At 48.4% G+C, this 24,346-nt stretch overlaps 1 protein-coding gene across 3 annotated transcripts; it reads right to left on the bottom strand.

The window, feature by feature from the left end:
- Window positions 1-1,636: 1,636 nt before the first annotated feature.
- On the bottom strand, window positions 1,637-23,940 carry VWA2 (von Willebrand factor A domain containing 2). 3 transcript variants are annotated; one of them, XM_038139940.1, is made up of 15 exons: window positions 23,665-23,940; window positions 19,979-20,062; window positions 19,838-19,896; window positions 19,183-19,257; window positions 17,084-17,217; window positions 15,677-15,786; window positions 10,467-10,661; window positions 9,561-9,691; window positions 8,768-8,900; window positions 8,268-8,323; window positions 7,343-7,450; window positions 5,960-6,541; window positions 5,097-5,648; window positions 2,695-2,817; window positions 1,637-1,999 (listed from the first exon to the last, which is right to left on the bottom strand). In XM_038139940.1, exons 1-15 carry the CDS (start codon window positions 23,826-23,828, stop codon window positions 1,866-1,868), a joined length of 2,640 nt encoding a protein of 879 aa, XP_037995868.1. In that variant the 5' UTR covers window positions 23,829-23,940; the 3' UTR covers window positions 1,637-1,865. The 3 variants fall into 3 exon arrangements, with proteins under 3 accessions (XP_037995868.1, XP_037995871.1, XP_037995869.1); XM_038139943.1 differs by having other exon boundaries at window positions 19,979-20,057; window positions 23,665-23,796; XM_038139941.1 differs by lacking the exon at window positions 19,183-19,257.
- Window positions 23,941-24,346: the final 406 nt, after the last annotated feature.

Raw genomic sequence — 24,346 nt, 5'->3', positions numbered from 1 at the left:
CCGGGTGTACTCAGAGCCCAAAAACTGAGTTTAGAAACCAGCTTTCCTGAGCTACTCCTGAGTTTTCAACCTCTCACATCATCTCTACTTGACAAACAGATGCACAGAGATGGGTAAATCCTGTCCAGCATTAAAATGTTGTCTCCAGCATGAGATTTTGCACTCTGTGCTTCCTGAATCACGTGGAGATGTTTGTGTACCTGTGGTGCTTAAAGCCATCAAGATAGTAAAAAATGCAGGGTTTTCCCAGGTCAGGACCCAGGCAAGCCTGCCTTGTCCCTTGTGCAGCCCACAGGTACACTTAATACCTGTGCATTAAAATAAAAAACTCACAAACAGATTACACCACATCCCATTAGCCAGAAGCTGAAATGCTCAGCAGCAGCACTGTACAGTGTCCTGCAAACAGCACAAGGAAAAGCACTTGCAGAAGGCCGGGAGGGCACGTCCCAGCTCCAGAGCTGTGTCCCAGGCAATGTGAGTACACTGCTGCTCGAGAGGACAGGCTGATCCTGCAGAGGACAGAGGCCTGAGAGGAGTGAGCTAATGATGCTGTTAGGAAAACGATGGCAGGGAAACCCCCAGGGAGCTGCAAAGCCAGCAGGGCAGCAGGGTGAGAAGAGGGGTGCCTTGGACCCTCCAAACAAACAGGATGCACTCTGCTTTTCAGAGCAGTTGGTCTGGAATCCTGCCAGCTCCACAGGCACTTGTGAACCACACCAGGAACCACGGGTTTGGTGTGAGCCTGGCCAAGCCCATTCTCCCCACATGAAGAGAAGACTGACAGCTTAACAGCAGAGGCAATGCTGAGCTACAGCCATGCCTAAGTAACATTAATAGATTCATTTCCCTTTTATCCCAAATGTCAGCCCTTCAACTAAGCCTCTATTCTGCTGTGCCTTAGGACACAGACAATCTACCAAAGTGACAGTGAAAAGAAAGCAGAATTTCCTCTTCCTCCCAGCCTGGTTTCTCCCACAAGGCACAACAGTGCTCCTCCTGTCTCCGTGCCAGCTTTCATCCCTGAGAGTGCTTTCAGACCATTCTTCTTTTGACAACAAACCTGCTGAGCAATTTGTGTCTCTCTTTGTCCATCTAATGTTACTATTCAAACACGGGGCCAGGACATCTGGGTGAAGGGATTTTTCTTCTGCTGGGAACAATAGACTCTATTCCCATGAGCACTGGCAGTCACAGTTAGTATCTTTGCCTTGACTCTCTGCAGACCTGGTTGTGCTCTCCTGAGGTGACAGACACCATGGGAAAGTCAGCAGACAACAACCCAACACTGGGAACCATGGGCTTTTGGGGAGCTGTTATGTAAATTTTACAGGTTTGTGGGCAAATTGATCTAGTGATGAGGTGAGGCTGATGCTCCAAAGGATGCAGGCATGTGGCCAAACTGTCTTTGGAGACATGAACCATCACAGCCCAATAAATTCAGTGGAGAAAGCAGCATGAAAACCTAACAGAAACAGAACAAAGACTTGTAATCAGTTCTTCTTCCTGCATGTAATGAGCCATTCACTCCAGCACTTGGCTGCAAGTGCATCATCTGTGTTATACCCCTTCAGCAAGAGCTCCAGAATTGCTCAGACTTCTGCATATTTTTAGACTAACTCACAGATCTCTCAAAATCTGTTAAAAAAAAAACCCAAAAAAATCACAACCTTAAGACCTGGATAAGGAAATGCAAATTGCCAGAAAGAAATACTTAAACACAAATATTTACTTCAATTATAAAAGAAGGAGAGTGCTGGGAAGCCCAGTTTGTGCAATGCAGGAATTGGGAATGGCCTCAACACAGTCCCTGAGAGGCAGGAAGTGTTCCTGGATGGAGAACTGGAGCACTCAGCACATCTGTGTCAATGCCTCTGATCCATTTGCCTTTTGCTGTGCTGGAGGGCTCTGGAGTAGTGCTGCAAACCCCTTGGACTCCACTGCACATGGGAAGGTGGAAGAAGGGCTGGAGATCTCGGAGAATCACCCCGGAGAACTCCTGTGGCAGAGGAGAAGCACAGATGTGGGAAGAGGGCTTTAGGACCAAGGGAAAAGGTCACACTCAGTCCACAACAACCAACCAAGCATTCTCTTAAATGACAGATATTAGAGGCCGCAGGCTGGAAGTCAGAATTCAGGTAAAAAGCAAAATATTGGGCAAGGGGAAAATGCACTTGAATTGAGAGCTTCATGCTAGGGGCACAGGGCTACCTTGAGGGAGCCAGAGACTCCCCACCTCCTGGGCACTGCTCCCCTGCTGAAGAGAAGGAAGGCAATGGGGAGGTTTTACACCATGGACAGCACTGAAAGGGTAGCAAGGGCACCTGCTCCAACAGGAACAGCTCCCTCCCATTAAAAGAGAGTCAAATCTTTCCACCTGGGGAGCCTAGGAAAGATTTGTTTCTTCAAGCAGGGCAGAGGGAAAAGGGGAACAGAACAGAGTGGAAGATTAACAAAATTATTAGGCCTCCTTGAGCCCCCCTCACAGTCAACTCACTCAGTGAATGTATAAAAATGCACAGCTTATCCAGGGAAGCCCTTGCTCCCCTCAGCAGCCCAAACCTCTCCACTTTCTATAAGATATAGACCACACCAGCACCAAGGCCTGCCCCCCAAACAGCTGTCCAGGAGTTGCAGCCATTTCTCTGCCTCAGGGAGGAGTGGGATCAGTTTGGAGGGGCTGCTGATCCTTACTGGTCTCGCAGTGGGGCCCTTCCCAGCCGTGGCACTCGCAGCGGTAGCTCCCCGGCCCAAGGATGCACACGCCCTGGTTCATGCAGGGGTTGGGCTTGCACAGGTTCACAGGGCTTCTTGCTTCTGCAATAGACACAAGCAGAGAGCAGGCTCAGGCACACCTGCATTATTACTAGCTAAGACCCACATCCATCAGGAATGCTGCAAAAAATGTCATCAGGGGCCAATGGGACAGGAGAAACATTTAAACATGGCAAAGGGTGCAAGCCACAATTCTGTCTGGACACTTTAACCTAGAGAACAGAATGGCTTTTCTAGGTGTCTCAATCTGGAGGAGAATATTTCCAGTAAAGCTTAAAAGAATCACTTAATGACAGGCTGCATATCCCAGAAAAGCAAAATGGAGCATCTGCAGAGCTGTGAGCACCCCCAAATTCCCCACACCAGACATGGACCACACAGAGCAAGACACATGCCTTGCCCTAAAAAGTTCACAATCCCAAATGCCACTGAAGTTCAAACCTCACTTTGCCCCAGAGAGGATAAAAGTTTCCACTGGAGAGGAATAAGGAGAAGTTGCCAGCTGGGAAGTAAGGATGGCATGAATGGAAAACAACACAGGGAAGATTTCTGTGTTTCTTTTCTAGGGGGCTTGAGAGAAGCCTGCAAGCACAGCCCAAGTTATTAGCCCTGTTGTTATGAAGTATGTGACAGCTTTCCCAACCCTCTCAACACAACAGAGCCCAGCTGTCAGCAGGGCTGGCAGTGTTCCATGCTGCCTTGCTGCCAATACATTAGGTTAAGTAGCAGCATCCCAGAGGAATTTGCTTCCAGTCTGCTGGCAACACCACTTCGGTGTTGGTGAGGGTGAGAAATTCCTCTGCTCAGCAACAACGTGGTGTAGAGCTGCTTGCCTTACCCTTTGCTCCAGGGTAGAAAAATCAGAGAGAAAATAGAAAAAGGGGAAGGAAAAAGAATACAAATCCTATCCCCTATCTGTCAGTGAGCTTTCTACAGCTTAACAGTCATTGTGCTCATTCTCCCTCTGCACATGAAGTCTCAACCCACACCTAAGACTGGCAAAATTATAACTGAAATTCTTTTTTTTTTGACAGTCCTAGACCTGAGACATATCATTCTTTATCTACAGTTGATTTCATAGGGAATCAAGCCAGGTTCAAAAATATTTTTGTTACCATGGGATTTCTGCTTGAGAATGTATTCCTGGGGATGGACACTTCCATTATCATTGGGCTGGAAGAGCCACTGGCAATGAAAGCTGGATCTCTTGGACACACCACTCATCTTCCAGGTGCAGCTGTTCCCCAGGGAGCTGTTCCATGGTGCTCTGCTCTGTCCACTTCATCCCTCCAGGGATGCTCCACAGCATGACCTCACAGTCCCTGCTGTAGGGAATCATTCTGCCACACCCATTTCTCTGAAACTCAAGCCTGCTGTTAACATACCTTAAATAAGGTTCTTGCACTTTGATGATCCAAATAACTCGTATTTCCATTAATCTGATTCATATATATTTAATGCTTGGGAACTTTTCTCCTAAACCCTAGGTCCTTTTTTTTCTAAAAAAAACGAATACCATATTCCAGGTATACAGAGGCAGCTTCTGTTTCTCAAATACTTTTATAATGAATCATAAAATTTTTGAAGTCCTTTCACAGACAATGATTCTGTTATTAAGCCTTGGATTTGGGAGTAGAAGACTGAGTGAAGGGCTTATCTTTACATCGCCCTTGGTCCCAGCCTATCTAGTACAAACTGTGATTTACCTGCAGATGAAATGAAAGCAGCAATTCAGTCTCAGGAAATGATATGTTACTACCCTGACTCATTGAACCTTGCTGTCTCTGCCCCTTCACCCCTGGCATTTTAGCTAATTTCAAGGTACTCTACATTGTTTTTGCAATAACACAGCTGAAAGTACCACTGGCAACAGAAACACACTGAAAAGCTCAGGCAGAAACCATCTGCACAGCCTGCCAGGAGAGCAGCTCCTCACCCCAAAGAGATGATGCTGCAGCTCTTTCTAAGCCTGAAGGAGACACAGGTGTGCCCAGAGACGAAAAGGACCTCTGTGCAGCAGCTCAAACATGTTTCTTTTGATCTTATAAGCATGTTAAAACACAACAAAAGCAAATGGATAGATGTTAGACTTAGGCTATTTTGAATGAGGAAAAAAGGCATGGTATTTTAACTAGGAGGACTTTCATTGTCACTGTCTGAAAACTAGAGCTGCTGTCCTTTCTGAAAAGCTGATTTCTAGACAACGTGCAAGTGTTTCAAATTCAGTATTAGAGCCATATTTTTCCCCAGCTGAGGACTGGCACTCATGACTCAAAATTTTGAAGAAACATCACCTTTTTTTTTCAACCCCACTCTCCTACCTTCACAGATCCTCTCGATGATAAGGCCTTGGTAATACTGCAGGTCGTCATAGGAGGAGATGTGGACCAAGTAGTTGGGAGACCCAGCAACTCTCAGCAGCCTCTCCCTGTCTGTGTCCCCAATGACAACCACGAACACCAAGATGCCATTGTGCCTCAGCTGCTGAGCTGGGGCAGCTGCATCCTGCATGCCCCCTCCGTTGGTGAGCAGCACCACCGCCTTGTTGACACCAGGTCTTGCTCCCTTCTGCACAGTCATTACATCACTGTAAACATGCAGCAAGGCACTGCCAGCAGAGGCTGAGTCCCCAAGGAAAGGCACCTGCTCGATGGCCTGGAGAACAGCAGAGCTGCTTGTGTGGGTGTCCAAGGCAAACACAGTGTGAGCTTTGCTGCCATAGGTCACCAGGGCAATTTGGGTGACATCCCGGTTGATGATGAAGTGCAAACAGCTGTTCCTGACAAAGTGCCTCAGACGCAGAAAGTTCTCCAGGCCAACTCCAGACGAGGCATCCACAGCAAATGCCAAATCAAGAGACTGGGCCTGGCAGCCTGTGGAAAGGAGCACAAACATGGTATCTCTCAGAGTATAGATCTGCTCCTTTCTCACTGAAAAACAGCAGTGAGAGGAAATCGTGGGCAAAATTCAACACTGCTGATCACCAATTGTGAAGGGTGATCTATGCTTCTTTCACAAGATCCATCACAAAAATCACTCATGGAAGGTTAGTCCCTGGATCTGTGACTGGCAAACAAAAACAAGGACATTCATCCTTCTGTCCTTCCCTCCTCCCTGCTGGAATTCAGGACACCTCTGCATGGTTTGGCAAGCTTGTCCCACCTTGCCCATACCACAGTCTTACCTTCAGGATTGCCCACACTGCAGATTTTTCTCTGCAGCTCTGGCATCCTGTTGAACAGGTCCTGAGGGTCCGAGTAGACAATGGTCTGCTGTGGACTGCCAGTCACCACGGTCAGCTCTGCTCTCATGAAGCTGCTGCCTATGCCAATCAAGAAGATATTTTGGTCCTTCGCATACTTAGCGGCTTCTGCCACCGAATCCTGGGACTTGGAGTCAGTGAGCAGGACAACCACACGTGGAAGATCATCCTGCACATCTGCAAAGACCGGCGTATGCCTAAAACCATGCTGTGCAATGTATTGCAGGGCTCTGCCTGTCAGGGTTCTCCCTCCACTGAAATTCAAGGCATCAATACTCTTCATGAGACTGAGCGCGTCCTTGTGTTGGCCCAGTTCAACAGGTACCTTGACATCGTCATCATACTGGGCCACCCCCACGCTCATTGGCGAGTCCTGGCCCACCACGGCTTGGAGGAATCTCTTGAGGAAGGCCTTGAAGCGCAGGAACCCTTCCAGCGTGACCCCTGCTGAGCTGTCCATCAGGAAAAGGAGATCCACGCCGCACTCGAGGCTCAGCTTTGCCGCTGGAAAGGGAGAAGGCAATCAGTCCAGGGCAAGCCCAGCAGGGGGCTGCTGGAAGCCTTGTGGAGAGGGGACATCATGTCCAGCAACCCAAATATTTTGCCATTCATATCATGACCTGGAGGACAAATGAGCCAGGAGCAGGCTTTGTTTTGGTTGGATGCCATATAAACCTTTAGAGACAGGAAATATCTATGGGAATTCTTGCGATTTTGGATGGTAAACTTAAAATCAGAAATTACAGCTCCACTCTCTTAGTGCTGTGGGCAGAACACTCTGAATGACACAATCACATACTGGAGAAAGGAGAGAGTCCAAGCACCAGACCCTCATCTATGACACCCTGAGACACTCTGAAGCTGGAACCTTGGTTCTGGGGAAAGTAAGCACAAGGTGTTTTCTAATGATCAGGAGCTTTTGGCTTTTTTACATTGAACCCCCAAAACCAGGAGCTCTTGCTCCATCCGTGTGTGCAGGGAGGGGACCAACAGACACATCCATGTCTCTCCCAGTGACTCTGTTCTCCTGATCCCATGGCACCTGCATTTAGACATAAAGGCAGCCATGCCAGGGTGAGACTGCCAATGTTGGTGCTCTTCATACCCACATGGTGTCTGAACAGCAGGACCCAGTCACTGGGGCTGACACAGTCGTGATCTGCATGAGAATAAGCTCGGCCTGCCTTTGGAGAAAAGCCCAAGAACTGTCATCCCACCCCAGTTGTCCCCAGGGTGGCACAAAGGGCGTCACCAAGGCAGGACTCAGCTGAGAGGGAAGGAGACAGAGCACAGGTTCACACCTACCACAGTGGAAGTCTCCTCCATAGCCCAGCAGGCAGAGGCAGTGGTATCTGTCCAGTCCCTCTGGGACACACGTGCCACCATTCTGGCACGGCTGGGAGTCACAAGGGTCTGAACAGGACAGGGAAGAGAAAGACAGGTTGTCAGCAGGGAGCCTGCTGCTCCATCCTCTGCCAACATGAGCAGCACTGTTAGTGGAAAAAGGGTCACAGCTCTGCCCCTCTTGCTACAGAGTTTGAACTAACACAGGGCCACCTCACCTCCATGGTAATTTCCATTTGGGATGGCTCTCCAGCAGGCTGTGACAAGCCAGACTCTGACTTCATTTTATTTGGAACAATGCCAGTGACACCATATTCGTATAAACAGAGCATTGCTAAAAGTCCTGCTGCCCTGACAGATTTTCAGCAGCAATGAAGGGTTCAGGGTCTGGCCTGCTGCTTGGGCAATGTTGTACTGGTAGGGAAAATGAAGCCACTGTCACCTGAACTTGCAAAAAGGACTGAAGGAGCACAGCTACTTCAACAGCCACAAAAATAGGCTGGTGATCATCAGGCTCCCCACTAACCAGATGCTGCGTATGGTATCAAGTCAGACTGGAGGCATCACTGCATGCTCCCCTGGCTGGAGAACAGTGACTCCCCACAGGCACTGGGAAGCTGGGCAAGACTCTTCCCCCAGGACATAAACAGATGAGGATTCACTGGCTCCTCAAGTGGAGGAGAGACTACTGGGAGACATTTTAATCCAAAAGAACTCTGGTCATAGATACCCATGAGAAACAAAAAATGGATTAAGTATCTACTGATCACAGTCTCTCACTCAGAACAAAATTTTTGAGAAGTGAAAGTAAACCCCTGTCTTTTTGTTCTTTAGCTATTACCTTTCCTGCTTCATAAATTAAAGTTTTGGAAGAGCAAAATCCCACCTGGACATACAGTTCGGAAGCATCTGGATGGGTGTTTTATCAAGACTCGCTTCCACCTGAAACAGGAATAATAGGACCTGTCATGAATTTAAATATTAACAAGGTGCCTTCAAGGTGGACCTTACTGTGTTTTCAATTTTTCAATTTTCCTTTGAAAACCCAGGTTTTCGAAACAAGTAATTTTTAAAAAATAGTCCATTCTAAATGAGATGGCAAAAGGAAAAGCATAATTTAATTGAACCTACCATTTTTTTAAAATTCAACTGTAATCTTTACATTTTAAAATTATGGATGTATTTTTAAGACTCAAAAAATTATTTCGTTTGCTTGCTTCTCAGCCAGCGATCAGAGCAGAGACCCTTCTTAGAACTAGAGACTGTTTGCGTCAGTCTTCTGAGGGATCTTCATCCCAGTAAAGAGTCAAGGTCAGATAAAACCCACATTACTGTATTTGTTATCTCTCAGCCACTCATTTTTAGAGCTGTGGGTGCCCAGCTTACCTGGTGAAAGGGCACAGCGAAGCCTGCACTGCATTGGGCTGCTTTGAGCCTTTCCAACACACATAGTTGCCAGCCAGCTCTTTCACAGTCTCCAGGGTCGTGCGTTCACACGGGTGGGACTCAACTTTGCAGCCTGCAGCAAAGTAAAAGGCAAACTAGCATCAACTGCCTGAAAATACAAAGGCTGTAAGAGCAGATAACTGTTTTCAACTACCTGATGACAGACTGGGCAGAGCTTCCAAAAGCCTTGGTGAGACCACAGAAGAGAAATTTCCTGTTGAAAAGACCACCAGCCTACTCCACTTTCTGGGAACCTAAACAATCAGCTTCCTTTGCTTTGCTATAAATCTCACACTGCTGAGTTCATGGTCAATGACAGCTTTTCACCCCTTTGGTGCCTTAATAACGCATGTGTTTGATTTTCTGCTACCTCTGGATCACTAGTTCTACCCTTGCTAACTCTCGCAAGGCCTGGGCGCCTCCTCTCAACACACAGCCAAGTCCATTAGAAAATTTAACACAACTGCTTTTTATCCCTCTGTCCTCCGTCACATGAGCAAAAGCCAATATTCCCATTTTCAGAGGTGAATCAGGATGCAGAAAGATTTAGGATTCTGCAGCTTGAAGGTATTTGGAGAGCATGCCATCCTGTTTAGGCACCAGAAGCAGATTACCTCGAAGTGCAACACCTCCTAATTCCCCTGTACGCTTCCTGACACTGCCTTATCTTCCTCACTCAGTGAGGAAGTCCAAGCTAAAGGCATGGGCATGGAGGTGTGGCCAGCAGGGTCACCTGGAGCGGTGGCAGTGCAGACAGGGTCACTCAAGGTGCTGTACAGGCCGTTGGCAGCATCATCAGCATCTCCAGCAAAGAGCAGGTGCCGCTCAGGGGGCTCACTGGCCAGCACCTGCAGCTCCTCCCACCTGCCAAGCAAGGCACAGGTCAGCTGCTCAGCCTCCCCCACAAAGAATTAAGAGTCAAAACCACCCCTGTGCAACAAATAGAGAGTTGATGCAAAACCATGACACTCCTCAGTTTCCAAGATCCTGGCGTGCTTAGTCTCAGGCAGCTGCATAGCTCTACTAAGTGGAAAAGTTTCCTTCATCAACTTTGGAGCTCCTTCTACATCAGCCACCAAGTCAGTGTTTCCCCTGTGCCTGTATGACCCTGCAAATTCTTTTTTGTCATGGTTTAAGTATGGTATTCCCCAATTTAGTGCTCTCACTGAAACCAGGCCCACACCTGCTTCCCCTCATACAAAACGCAAAAATATTTCATGAACTCAGATAAGAACAATTTACTGAGAAGAGAAATTAATTGAGAAATCAAGCAGTAACAGCAGCAATAAAAATATGAATAACAAAAGATACAAGACAAAATCAATTTACTTGGAAAGTCTGTCTCAACACTGACTGTTTTGTCCACCACACTTTCTCCCCTCCTTGGAAGGAAGGAATGCCCTTCCTCTCTGACGGGACAAAGTCCCTTTCCCCCACCCCTGGCAATGATAAAGTGGTATGGATTATCTCCAAGATACACCCACAGCTACAGAAAAAAAAATCAATCCTGCTCTGGCAAAAACTGACACCTTTTCTCTTTCCAAAACTCACATTTAGCCTGAGATGACCCCTCACTCACCAGGACTGGCCATTTGGCTAGCTAGGAAGTGTCTACTTCCCACTCTGGAGAGCTTCTTACCTTGGAAACTTGATTCCCACAGCAAAAACTGTGATGTGTCTCTCCTTCACCTGCATTGCAGGCACTGCAGTGCTGCCCTGGGACTTTCCATCCGAAATGATGATCAGGACTTCAGGGACACTTGAGTTTCTGCCACCAGGGAAACCCTTGTGGAGAATGTACTTCAGAGCCTGACCTGTTTCTGTCCTCCCACCTCTAGAAAGCAGGGAGATATAATCAGAAAAGAAGAAACCAAAATTCCTCCCCTGCTACTGTATTTACCATTTGGGTTTCAAAATTTACCCACTGGGAATGGGATATGTAGCCTATTTCTGCTTGTTGCCACACAACAGATCCATGGGGATGTCTAATCCTGTCATTCTCATCTTCCTACCCATTGGCCCCACCTATTCACCCTTATGTCCCTCCTCTCCAACTCAGAGTGGTCTCTACAGCAGAGTGTTTCTGCAATTGGTGCAGTAACCAGAACTCTTGGACATTTGAATTTTATTTCCATCTTTGACAAATGTCTCTACAGCTTCTGCTTTTCCATCTGAACATTGGGGTCATTCCGGCTGAAGGGGTGCCGGGTGTGGCCCTTTGTGACACAGGCGTGTTGTGTCAGGGCCCTGGGTGATGGGCGACATCGTGGTGCCCAGTGGCCCTTGTGACACTGTCCTGGATGTCCTTAGATACCCCTGTCAGGGGTATCTAAGGGGCACAGAGCCCCGGGGAGCCCATTCCCGGGATCCCTGTGCCCCCGTGACCTCAGATGCGGAGGAGAAGGTGAACCCCAACTCTCAGCCCCCAGCCCCTCGCCCAGCTGGATGGAAGACCAGCCCTCAGCGGGCAGTGGCTGGGGGCAGGTGGCAGCTCAGGCCTGCCCCTGTAGGACACTGAGGAGGAGGGGGCCTTTGCCCACATGGACAAAGACTGGGAATATGACACAGACCAAGAGCTTTCCCAACGGGGAAGCGTTACCGGACGAGAGCTCTGCCTTTGGGAAGAAATGACGGTCCAAGAGTTTTACCAACTACAAGACGATGTGATGATCCAGGACATCTCCCCACAGGGAGTGGTGAGACACCAAGAGCTGCATCAGAGGTGCAAGTGTGAGAGAGGTGTAACTGTGAGAGTCCAGTGGGGAGATGGCACACAGCAAGAGCTGTACCAGTGGGAAGGGGAGGCACACCAGGAACCGTCTCCTTTGGAAGAAGTGCAAGGCCATCCACACACCTTCCAATGGGAAGGAGACAAGAGAGACCCAGAGTTGTCCCAAGAGGGAGACAAGAGGGACAAGGACCTATCACAAGGAAAAGACTATAATGTCCAGGAGCTGCCCCAATGGGAAAAAGACGTGAGTGACCAAAAGCTGCCTCAACAGGAAGGAATTGTCAGCAGCCAGGGGCTGTCCCACTGGGCAGAAGGCATCGATTACAAGATATGGGACAAACCCTTGCACCCAGAGGACGAGGATGCTCAGATGGGCCCCACCTCTCTCAGCAGTATGGACACCAAGGTGGCAGGAGAGGCAGCCCGTGAGCTGGCCAGCACCTCTCCTGCCCTGGGGAGTCCCACGGAGGATGAGCTGGCAGCCGCTGCTGCTCTGGCAGGAGCTGCTGAGGAGGAAGAGCCCCCCGAGCCTCTGCCTGCTGAGGTGGAAAAGGCACCAGGTTCTCCTGCCCTCAGGGAGGAGGTGCCAGCAGCAGCAGCAGAGGACCCAGTCCCTGCTTCACGCTACTCCCCAGACTGCAGCCAGGCTCTGGTGGATCTAGCGAGGCACATCAGCTGTGAGATCGTGAACAATGCTATGCTTGTGATCCAGGAATCTGGCCAGCAGCCAGAGGAACAGAGGGACCTGGAGCAAAGCACGGCTGCTGAACTAGAAGCAGCAATTGCAGGAGGAAGAAGGGAAGAGAGCCCAATCTCTGTCCCACAGAGCCCCTGCTGCACCCCCAGCCCCTTGCTCAGCCCACTGGGATCCCAAGACCCCAGTGAGGAGCAGGAGGAGATAGACAAGGAATCAGTCCTGGCAGAGCAAGAGCCTGAGGAGGGGGCCTTGAATGGGGAGCTTGAGCATTCTCTGTGTGAAGATGAGGAACACACAGAGCTGTCCCAAGGAGAAGTCAACAAATACCAAGAGGGATCTCAAGGAGAAGCCTCAATTAAGCAGGGGCTGTCCCTAGAAGGAGCTGGCAGCCATCAGGAAGGGTCCCAAGGGGAAGCCTGCACTGATCAGGAGGGGTTCCTAGAAGAAGCCAGTAGGTACCAGGATGTCTCCCAGGGGGGAGCCAGCACTGGGCAGGAGCTGTTCGTAGAAGGAGCTGGTCAGTACCAGGAAGGGTCCCTAGGGGAAGCCAGCTTTGAGCAGGACCTGTCCCTAGATGAAACTGGTAGGTATCAGGAAGGGTCCCAAGGGGAAGACTACAGTGAGCAAGAGCTGGCCCAAGCAGAATTCAGAATGTACCAGGAAGGGTCCCAAGAGGAAGCCTGCCCTGAGCAGGAGCTGTCCCTTGAAGAAACTGCTAGCCATCAGGATGGGTCCGAAGGGGAAGGCAGAATTGAGCAGGAACTGTCCCTGGAAGAAGCAGGTAGGTACCAGGAAGGGTCCCAACAGGAAGCCAGCAGTGAGCAGAAGCTCTCTTTAGAAGAAGCCCAAAGCCACCATGAGCTCTCTGATTGGGATGAATGCATTGGGGAAGAGCTGTCCCATGGGGATGTTGGAAGCTACCAAGAAATTTCAGACTGGGAAGAAGCCATGGAGCAGGATGTGTCCTTAGAAAAAGCTCAAAGCGACGACGAGCTCTCTGACTGGGATGAATACATCGGGGAAGAGCTGTCCCATGGGGATGTTGGAAGCTACCAAGAAATTTCGGACTGGGAAGAAGGCACAGAGCAGGACCTGACCTTAGAAGAAGCCCAAAGCCACCATGAGCTCTCAGACTGGGATGAATGCACTGGGGAAGAGCTGCCCCATGGGGATGTCGGCAGCGACCATGAAATTTCAGACTGGGAAGAAGGCATGGAGCAAGGCCTTTCCCAAGGAAAAGTCAGTATCTCCCAGAATCCCTCTGACTGGGAAGAATACAGCGAGCATGAGCTGCCCCACAGAGATGTCAGTAGCTACCAAGAAGTGTCTGATTGGGAAGAGTCCATTGGCCAAGGGGTATCCAAGAAACGTCCCTCCTGTCTGTACCGGGCCCTGCGGGCGCTGCGGGGGCTCTTCTGCCCCTGCCTGGCCCCACAGCCTGAGGATTAGGGCTGGCTGGCAGCACCAGCCCGGGCCCTGCAGATGGCAGCTGGCACAAGTTCACTGTTTTTCCATCTACCCTTTGATTTTCACAGAAACTTTTTTCATTCTGCACTTGCCAGGCATCTTTGCTTTGAACTTCTTCCTCCTCTGCACTCCTTAATTTCCAAGCATACTCAGTGAGCATGTGTTTATAGCAAGTCCAAATTTGCCTTTTTCTCACCAGATGTCTGTGAGATGTTTCACTGAATAGTGCTTTGCATGAGGAAAAATACACCGTGCATAGTCAGTGCGGTGACTAAATCTTGATGAACTCAGTTCACTGTGCCCATGTGAGCCCTGAGGATTAGAAAAAGTTAATAAAGAGCTCATTAAATTGGTTATTAATTTGCATGTGGAGCTTCACTGGGGTTTGACACAGTGGAAGTATGTTTGAGGCATTACTCCAACAAGGGTTTTCTGAAGTACAAGGAGATCTGTACTTCACCTGCTGTCTTTCTTCAGAGACAGCACTAAGAAGGTTTCTCTCCTGTAACCAGCTGCTGACTGACAGGAAAGAAATTCGTATGAAATTTAGCTTGAGATTACCACTGAGTATGGCTGGAACTGGCCAACGAATTCCAACGCTAGTTGGACAGCATTCACAGAGAGAGACCAGCAGTCTCCAAATAAATCACAAAAGCTTCACTTTAGTCTGGTGCTGCCTCCTTCCAAGTGCTGTCAGCTCCAGGCTGAAGTCAGGAAATGCCTCACTGGCCAAAGGCTCATCAGAAGCACTTCAAGGAACCTCTCAACCAAGATGCCAAACACCCATTTTTTTTCAGCAGCCAACTGGAATCCATCCATAACTATTTTATCAACTTCAAAATGTCAGCTTTGCATTTAAACTAGATGAAACAACCAGGCAAAAAGTAATCATTTCTGTTTGATCAGTCAGCATCCCTCTGCTGTCATCAAGGAAATGCAGTGCCAGCCAGCAAATGCTGCTTCACTTTCTCTGCTCTCACAGACTATCAACAACAGCCAGAGAGGGGGAATGCATCTTTGTTTTCTCTAAGTTCTTCCTGTAACAGTACACAAGAGGTTTTCTTGATTTGCTAAACTCATGAAAAGAAATACAACAAAATCCAGCCAGCTGATCTTGCTTGAAAAATGCAAAACTGATCACATTTGCTTGCAACATGTACAACATCCTGAGAGCAACAGATATCCATGGGAAATGTTGATCTAACCCTCAGTCCTAAAGCAGATCAGCTAGAAGAGTAGACATCCAGAGGCCTTACCAATACCTCATCTATCATCAACACAAGTGCTGTTTTGGGGTAATTGTCAGATCCTTAGCAGATCCAAATGTATTTCTCCAAGATGGAAAGTTTGGATTTTGAGAGGCTCTAAAGACAGCTCCTCTTTGGACTTCTGGCTCCATTTCCTGGGGTCATGGGAAGACATCCAAGTCTTAATATTCAGGAAGAAAAAATGTTTCCATCTGAAAACCTGATCCTCTTGAATTCAGCAAGCAAACATAGATACCTACAGATCAGAAGTTCATCACTGACTCAAAGGACAAAGGAAATTGTAACCACCACAAAATGAAGCAGCACACTGTGCTGCCTTAGCTCAGCCATGAGGGAACAACATGCTTGCTTTTCCACAGAGGATGTAACCCACTGCCTGGCTCAAATAGACAGAAAGAGCTGGAAAACTCTCCATTTACCACGTTATAATAGGACACTGAAAACTTTGTCTCCTATCAACTTTCACTCAGACAGACCAGGTTTCACATTTTTAGTGGACTGTGGATCATGGACCAGAGCGTTAATTCACCTCCCTCCCTGGGGACATCACACTGGGGTAAGCTCAGCAGAAGCAGAGATTTCTAAACCTCAAAAAAAAAAAAAAAAAAAAAACAAAAAAAACCTCAATCCAGAGATTGAGCCCAGAAAAATCTCAGAAAAAGAGAAGAGCTGTAAAATAAGCTGACCTGAACACAGTCCTCTTGATTCTCTCTTTCACTTCTTGTTTGGTTAGATAAGAATCCAGTGGGAATTCAAGGTGGGGAGTTGAGCTAAACTGTATCATTCCCACACGGACCTAAAAGAAAAGGTTATGGAAGGTTATGAAAGGTGTCTCTGCAAGCTTTACTCTTTTGATCAATTTACAAACTTGGGAAGACTAAATTGTATGGAGGCAAACTGTTTTTGCTGTTGTGCCACAGGCACTCTAAATAACTTAGAGCAGGAACTCCAGTATTATCTATACAGACTATAAACAAGGCAAAAAACATTTATCTGGAAACAAAAGGAGCCTCTGCTGCAGTTAGAGGCAGCTCAGGATCTATATTTATCCACTCAGAGCAGCTCACAGCCTCAGGGGCAGTAAGTTTATAAATAATACCTTCTACACCAACCCATTTATACACTGGGCAGGCATCCTTTCCATTACTGAGAGTAGCTCCCTCTGGCACTGAGCACAGCAGGCAACACAAACCAATACTTTTTCTAATAGTTCCCCTAAAACCATTTTCTCTAGTTGAAAATGCCAATGAACTAAATGGTCTGTACTGGGCAATACATCCAGAATACTTCACTGAAGTCTTACAAGAAGTATTATGAAATGTGATGATTTCAATGTTGAAAAGACTACAAATTTTCAGTCCAGTCTATGCAAGGATTAAGTGAAAGACTAGAGGAAAGATGCTATTTAAAAAACAAAACACACCACCAAATCTTCAAATGTTAAATATTCACTGGCACAACCTTCCCAAAGAGCTCACATTTATTTGGAAAGGCTCTGGCATGGAATCAAGTCCAGCAACCATCCCAGCCTGCTCCAAGGCCCTCAGCTGAGGTAGTTTGTGGGACTGATGCACACCTGGAACCGCAGCCAGTCTGGCTTAATTCCCCCCAGGATGTGTCATTCGTGCCCAGAGGTGCCTCAAGGCTGACTTCAGGGAGCAAGACCTGAGACTACAGCAGCACAGTACCCGTGTCCTTCTGGGGGAAGCAGAGCAAGCAGACTACATCATTTAGATCTGTACAGAAAGGTGGCTAACTTCCCAGAGATTAATTCTGCAGCTTTCCAAGGAAAAGCAAGAGAAAGATCCAACTAATCTATGAGCTTCCAAACCAAAGTAAAATCAGTAAAAAAAAACCAAAATCATAATCTCTAACCTGAAAGATTATGCCTTTTCTCAAGTTCAAAAGGAACTGCTTAAAATCTGAAGAATCAAGAAGCTTCACAAACTGCTTCTTTCTGATAAAAAAAAAATACTCTGCCCCCATGGCAGCTGGTAGGTTGGATTTTGCAATTTCACTCAGCACCTTACCACTGGCCTTTACACACACTGCCAAGCTGTTTGAAAATTAGAGGAGATATTTCTGACACTCACTCTGTCTGGATGGATGTCCAAGGCATCACAGAGCTTGCCCGCAAAGTGCTTGGACCTTTCAAAGCTTCCTTTGCCAATGCTGTAGGAGCCATCCAGGAGGAAAAGGACATCTAATGAGGCAGAGCACTGCATCACTAGGAGAAAAAAGATATACACTGTGAAACTGCACTTTGTTAGCCCCACTATGGAAAGAGGCAGCCAAGAGCTGAAAATCCAGACAAACTGCAGAGGACGGACTGGGGCAGCCAGTGTCCACAACCCAAAGCCCAGATGCACCCCTGCTCTGGCCTGCAGCAGCTCCAGCTCAGCTCTCAGCCTGCCAGACTCAGCTCAGAGCTCAGAGCTCAGCCTGGTCTCAGGGACAGCACAGAGCAGCCAGTGCAGTGAAGTATCACCAAACACAGGGAGAGGGGCTCTCTCAGAGAGGACACAGGGAGGGGTGAGCAGCAGGGAAAGGGAGCCCTGCCCACTGGGACCTGCAGGCTCTCCCAGACCAAGGCACAGACATAAATCCAGGAGGCATGGATTTATGATTTGGATTTATGATTTGGATTTATGATTTTGCAAAATCACAGAGCCCAGTGTGTTTCATCTGCAGCACATTTTTCAAAACAGGCTCTTACTTTCCTAAACGCAAATTCACTGAACAGCTCCCAGACACTGACAGAAACACTTTTCATCAAAATTTGCCTTTTATCTTCTCTTCAGACATGTGTCTTTGTATCACCCCTGCCTGCATGAACGTAACTGCTCCCAAGGAGAAGTTTCTGAGGTGCAATTGCTGCACCCACAATTTCACTGACATTCACATTTAATTTTCATTCACTGAAATAAATAAATGGCAGATTGCAGACCATGAAAAATCATTTTCAAAGCATTTAAAGGGAAATTTTAAAGTCTCTGCAGCATTTGCCAGAATCAACTTCAAGGGGAAAAGAATCCAGAAGTTCAATAGATATCAAGCACACTGACCTCTTAAGAGCTGTTTTGGCCAGCGATGTTACTCTATCCCCATTATTATAATCCTTTTATTGTCACTACTTTTTCCAAATCCTTCCTGCTAGCCAAAACTTGAATTTATAATTAGGGTTTTCTAATACCAGATTACAGGGATTGAAAGTTGTGAGGCATTCCCTTCTGGGTCACTGGCCCTCCTAAGGGGGCAGCCAGCCTTGCCCTGGGGCTCTGTGTTGAGGACAAGCAGGAGCACAGCCTCCCTGCCAGCTCTGTCCTGGCTTGTCAGCCTTGCCCTGGGAGCTGGGCTGAACCTGGAGCTGCAACAGGGCTGTTTCCCCTGCCCCAGCATGCACAGAGAAAACTGCAGAGCCCCCAGACTGGGCTCAGCATGGAGAAGCACTCCTCAGGTGGCTCTGCAGTTAAGGGATGAAAGGCAGCTCTTCCACAAGGACTCATGAGCAGGATGTCTGCAGCCCACCCAGGGACTCCTGGGGATGTGCAGCAGGGAGAAACACCCAAACACCCATCCCTGGGATGGAGAATCTGAGCTGAACACATGGTGCTGCAGGGTAGAACTGGAGGGCACGCCTGGCACAGGAATGAATGCACTCTATCCCTTGACAGACAATAGAAAAAAAATGGTGATCAGGAGAGAATTCACAACAGAGTTTATCAGCAACTGATTGCAAGTACAACAAGGGAGCTGCAGGTGAACATGGACCAGCCAGCCAGAGCCCCAGCAACCTGGCTGTGCTGGCTTTACAGCCTGAAAAAACCACCCACGTGGGAGGTCTGATCCAGGCTGTAATTAAACACAGCTCTGCAAATCAGGATCGCTTGGAGCAGGCTCTGAAGAACTGACAGAGACACCATCCAGTTGGCAAACAGCCACTTTGGGGAAAACCAGAGCAGATCACATCCCAGGAGAGCTAACACCAATGGGGAAGAAAGCCAGGCTAGGGTAGAGTCACAGCACTGTGACTGCCAGAGCATTGCTGGGGACTTTACAGACTGAAGAGGGGCTAATAAATGTAAACAACTACAACAACAAAAAACTTAAAAAATGCCAAAACAAAACACACCAAAACAACCAAAGAAAGAGGAAATTCAGATATAGAAAATGCTTTATAAAACCAACTTACACTGGCCAGCAGCTGAGATCCTGCCAATCATCTCCTGGCCAACGTGTATTTGTTGTATACCCAATGCCAGCAAAGCTGTGGGATCAAACAGACAACCACCCATGAACAAGACATACTGGATTTAACCTAGAACAGCAAAAATGCTGATTTGCTGTATAGGTTTCACGGTTGCAAGAAATAATTTGGTGACACAGCAGTGTATCTATGTCAGGAAATCCCTATGTCCCTTCTTTCTGGCAGGGACACAGAGAGCACAAAAAATGACAGGGACATGACTCCAGCACACAGGACAGTCTCTCTGCTCACTGCATGCAGGGACAGGGCAAGAATGAGAGCTAGGCCAGCCTTAGCCTTCTGAGATTACAGCCATAAACACTGGATAGATTTATGCACTTTTAATATAACATCAGCTTTTGCCACATCAGTTAGACACTTTACATACAGATCAGTCGCGTGCTCAAATTCTCAGAAAAGCTGTTTCTCCAGGTATTACTTTCTCCCCTTTTGTGTAAAACTGTGTTTCAGAAGTTTATCTCTAAACCTCTGGGAGAGGCACTGACTTGGCTCTCATTCCTCGGGGTGAAGAACTCCAGCTGGAGATAGGGAAGCACCCAGGACAAAAACCACTGATGCAAAATGGCAGCTTTAAACATACCTTGGGAAAGCAGGAAAATGCAGATGGACTCAAATGATAAGAAGTTCGTGGTGACAAATCTGGAAGGGAAAAAGAAAAAAAACAAAAAGAAACAAAAGAGGAGAGGAATAGAAAACCAATTCCCAAAGCCAATTTCTTTACCTGCAGCTGATCATCTTCTTCCTGGGGGTCTCAGGTGATGAGCTCAGAAACGTTTTGTCTGGGGGGGTAAAAGTAACTCCTGCCCTGGGGAGAAGGGTGGGGAACAGATAGAAGGAAAAACCATGAAAATGAGGGAATAATAGAAAAGGAAATCTCGCAACATACTCCTCTCCTCTCCCATCACATCCGGAGAGAGCAGGTGGGAGGGTGGGAGGGACAGCCAGCCCTGCCTGCCCTCCTCCCCGTGCCCGCGCAGACCTCTCTCCTCCCTCTCCTGTGCACCTCTCTTTCTCAGCTGAGTCCCACCAGGGCGCCTGGGGAAGCCGGTGCAGAGCCCAGCAGAGCTGCTCAGGGCTTCACCGAGCCCAGCCGAGCCTCATCCCCCCGAGCTCCCCATCAGCTCCGGCTGGGACGCCCCCGTTCCGGAGCCCAGCCCGGGGACCCGTCCCTCGAGCATCCCTGCTGCTCACGCCCGTCCCCACCGCGGGGCTCCAACACTCAGCCCCGGGCTCTTTCACGCCTTATGTTTTACAAGGACTGGCTTTCTGGGGAGATGTTTTTATGCATAACTGTCCAGCAAACTCAATTTTCTGCTCATTTTTCCTTCGAAATCAGCGAGGCTGCCATCACATCGTAGGTAGATTTCAGTGACACTTTCAAACATGCCCACATTTAGACCAAATGTATCTGGTAGAACTCTTGGCTTTCTATTTCAAACATGAGTATTTATTTTTTCTACAGATTAAAAGCACTCACTAGACCAGATTTCTGATGGGTCTCTGCCCCTGTCACTGCACAAGCAGATTTTCTTTATGTCGTTAAAGACAAGTAAGTGTGTTTCTTGATAACCAGCTCTATTCATTGTGTTTTTCCAGCAAATGGGTGGATTTTTCTCAGGAAATACTTGTCTCTGCAAAAAATTATATATCCCTCACATCAGACAAGGCAAGATACCTAAAACAGGCCATGCTCAGTTACCCGCACAGGTACAAAATTAAAACGGGATCAAGAAATCCCCTCTGGCATCACCCCACCAGGGATTACAGACACAATAACCCGGTCCTGCAGTGCCAGGTGCATCCAGCATCACCCTTCAGCAGACTGCCCCCACTGAATGGGCAGATCCCAGGCTTGGCTAAGTAAAGGGAGACCAACACAAAACATGATTTCATTGGGGAAGCCCCACTGTGTGTCCCCCAGGAGCTTCAAGCCCTGCAGATTCCACAAAGGAAAGGTCACTCTTCTGCCATGCCTCAAGGACATTCTTCCTAGGAGCTATTTCCAGGGTGCACATCACCCAGGGTTGGACAGGCCTCTGCTTGCAGCCAGATGTGACAGGTGTTGAGGATTTCACATTGTTTTCATACAAATCATTGACAGTTTGCCAACTTGGTTTTATCTTGGGTTTAAATCAACTAATCTGCAGGATGAGTTCTTTGCCTTTTAGCCCAGCCAGACTCAGCAACAGGAATTGAAAGAAAGCTTCATCATCACCTGCTGCTCATCAGCATTAGCCAGGATTAGCAGCAGCAACCTTAGCAGCTTTGCTGGGGGGTGGGGTGGTGAGTGAAGGACATTTTCATTTTATCATCTCAGTCATTAAGATAGGGAATTTTAATAATGTCTACCTCAATAATGAGTAAAAAATATATTTTTTTTTAAACCACACTAAGCCAAAACTCCTATTTTTGTACCCAGATTCTCACTCGGACACTTGAATATGATGGCAACTTACTTGAAACTAAGTAAGAAACACATGTGTACTGTGTTTGGGGGAGTGACACCAGAGATGGGAAAGAGAGGTAAAGGGGAGAAAAGCTCCTCTCGACAAGTACCTTCCCAACATGTCTTTCAACATTGTAAAATATCACTCATTTTAATCAGGGAGAAAGCAGGAAAGATTACACTGCATATTCATTAAAGCATATTCTTGACAAACCAAGCCTCCTCCTGTCAGCGCTGAGGAATGGCCCCAGCTTGCTGAGGGGAGCTCACTGCCACGTGCTCATCTGATGTTCAGATGTAGGGAGGGAGAGAGGGAACCATCTTCCTGTCTCCTTCTTCAGTCTCTCTTAGCTTGTTTTCCATAAATAAATTTTACTTTTTTCTTCTTGCCAAGGTTTGGAAGCAGTGAGCAACTTCTGTCAGGAGCCCTACACATCCCCTCTGCCCAGCCCCAGGCATTGCCTGGGGACAGCTCACAGTGGGATCTGAAACTAGGCAAGGAGGAAGAAACAGGGGAAACGTTTAACTACTCCTTAAAACAAACACCACAAATTTCAGTCTAAAAGTTTTGACAATGTTTTTTTCCAAGGGATAAACAGGATTAAATTTCCAGAAGACACTCTGCAAAACCAGTTTATTTGTTCTCCCCCACCCAGTTCTGCAGCAAGGGAGTTTTGAGAGGCTCTTTTCCCCTGTGCAGTAAAGGCTCCTGTCCATAAAGAGACCTCGATCTTGCAGCACTGCTCACATTGGGTACTGTCAAAATCAGCATGCTGCAGACCAGATCCTGCACAACCCATGAGTTACAGAATAAAAGGCACTTTTCTGACCTGAGAGCTTTTGCTAAACTTACTGTGCAGTTTATTCTGACAGAAGTGCTTACACTACTGACTTTGCCTGTGGCTAGAGCACACACTGAAGATGACATGGTTGATACCCCAACACACAGATGAGAAGTGGGTCAGAACACACACTGCCTGTCCAGCACAGCCCTTGCTGAATAAAGTGGGGAAATCTGATTGCATGGACAGTTTATCTCACAGTGATGCCTCATCTTTACCATGCAAAATAAACAAAGAGGCTACTCTCATTTCTTCCATGAAGTATCCGGACACGCTAGAGGTATCAGTCTTTCCTTGATTATTAATTCGTGATCAAGCTGTTATTGTGTCTTTTACAGAAATATGTCCATTACACACACGAGACACAACCTGTTAGAAAGCCAGCCCCGGCAGGCTCAGCACTTCCCTCTGGCCGCACCCCAACAGTGCTAGAAACAAAATAATTAAAGCACTAGAGCACGGGCTGAGTCTGGTTTCCTTGGTGGTGGGGATTATTTTAATTTTACTAAGGCATCATGGCCCTGTTTATTTATTGAAGAGATTCACGCCGTGCTCCTGCCGAGCTGCGGCAGTCCCCGCGCAGAGCTCGGCATTCCCTGCGGAGGAACCAGAGGCACAGCGGCGGGATTGACAGAGCCGGGACGGGACCTGGGCTGCGGAACCGCCCTTTTGGGTGCCTCCTGTCCCTCCAGGGGCTCGGAGCCGCCTGCCGCACGCCTGCTGCTCCGCGCACCAATCGATGGGATAGCGAGGTGTTCCCGCCGGGACCGCCCGGCCCGCTGGGAACCAGCCCCAGCCCTCCCCGGGAAGGCTCTCCTGGCCCCCATCGCCCCCCCAGGAAAGCTCTCCCGGGCACCATCGCCCCCGTCCTGCCCCGCGCCGGGCTGGGGAGGCAGCGGCCCGGAGCAGCCGCAGGAGGAGCCGGGCGGGGCTGCCCCCGAACCCCGCCGCACGGCCGGGGCTCCGCACGGCCGGGGCTCCGCACGGCCGGGGCTCCGCGGAGCGAGCGAGCCCCCAGCAGCCCCGAGCCCCACGCGGCCCCTTCCCTCCCAGCCGGGGGTTTAGGATGTTCTCAGTTTAAAAGGGTGGGGAAAACAGCTCTCCCGAGTCGCACTTTACCTTTCCTGGGCAGACTGCACGGCCCCGGCGCACCTGCGGGCGTTATGAGCAGCCTTCTCCCCGCCGGGATTTACACCGTGCTCAGCCGTGACAGCCTCTCCTCCACATCCCGAACCTACAACTATGAAGTGGGGGTGGAGAAACAACGCCAGGAACACCCACATTGCTGTAGGTTACATTTAGGAGGAACATTGGTGTGTCCGCTCCTCCAATAGGGTCCCTAGAGCCAAAACTCAGCAGCCCTGGAGCACAGCCAGCAGGCCTGGCAGCAGCACCGAGCCCAACAGCCCCGCAGTCTCTGCTCACAGCAGCCCCAAAGGAGCTTAATGTAGGATTCAAGTTTTTTTGAGAATGTTTTTCCTAAAGCACAGGAAACTATTCCTGACCTGTGAGCAGGAGTACCATATTCACACCTGCTATACCTGGAGGAATGATGCAAGGGGCCTGTTTTAAAAATTATGTTTTGTTATTTTGCTATTATTATTATTATTCTGTGCCAGTACTAGTAGTTGCACAGAACTGAGCTCTTTCAGTCAAAGAACTTGCACACCTCTTCCCACACAAAACCTAAACAACGAATAACTTTTGAATTGTACAGGCAAAACACCCTTGTGTCTACCTCACAGTACGTAGATTTTAAGAACACACCAACTGCTAAATAGTAATTTCAGCCAAACCCAGT

Source organism: Motacilla alba, chromosome 6 (assembly GCF_015832195.1).
Source record: "Motacilla alba alba isolate MOTALB_02 chromosome 6, Motacilla_alba_V1.0_pri, whole genome shotgun sequence".
NCBI lineage: Eukaryota > Metazoa > Chordata > Aves > Passeriformes > Motacillidae > Motacilla > Motacilla alba.
The sequence above is the reverse complement of the archived record's forward strand: the minus strand, read 5'-3'. Positions and strand labels throughout refer to the sequence as shown.

Bases quoted from the DNA above. Each gene is read 5' to 3' on its own strand.
- VWA2 (XM_038139940.1), bottom strand. From the start codon at position 23,828: ATGTGGGTGTTCCTGGCGTTGTTTCTCCACCCCCACTTCATAGTTGTA. The intron at 8,901-9,560 runs GTGACCCTGCTG...ACTTTGCTGCAG, and splicing joins CTGCACTGCCACCGCTCCAG to GCTGCAAAGTTGAGTCCCAC. The intron at 6,542-7,342 runs GTAGGTGTGAAC...CTCCCTTTCCAG, and splicing joins TGGAGGAGACTTCCACTGTG to CGGCAAAGCTGAGCCTCGAG.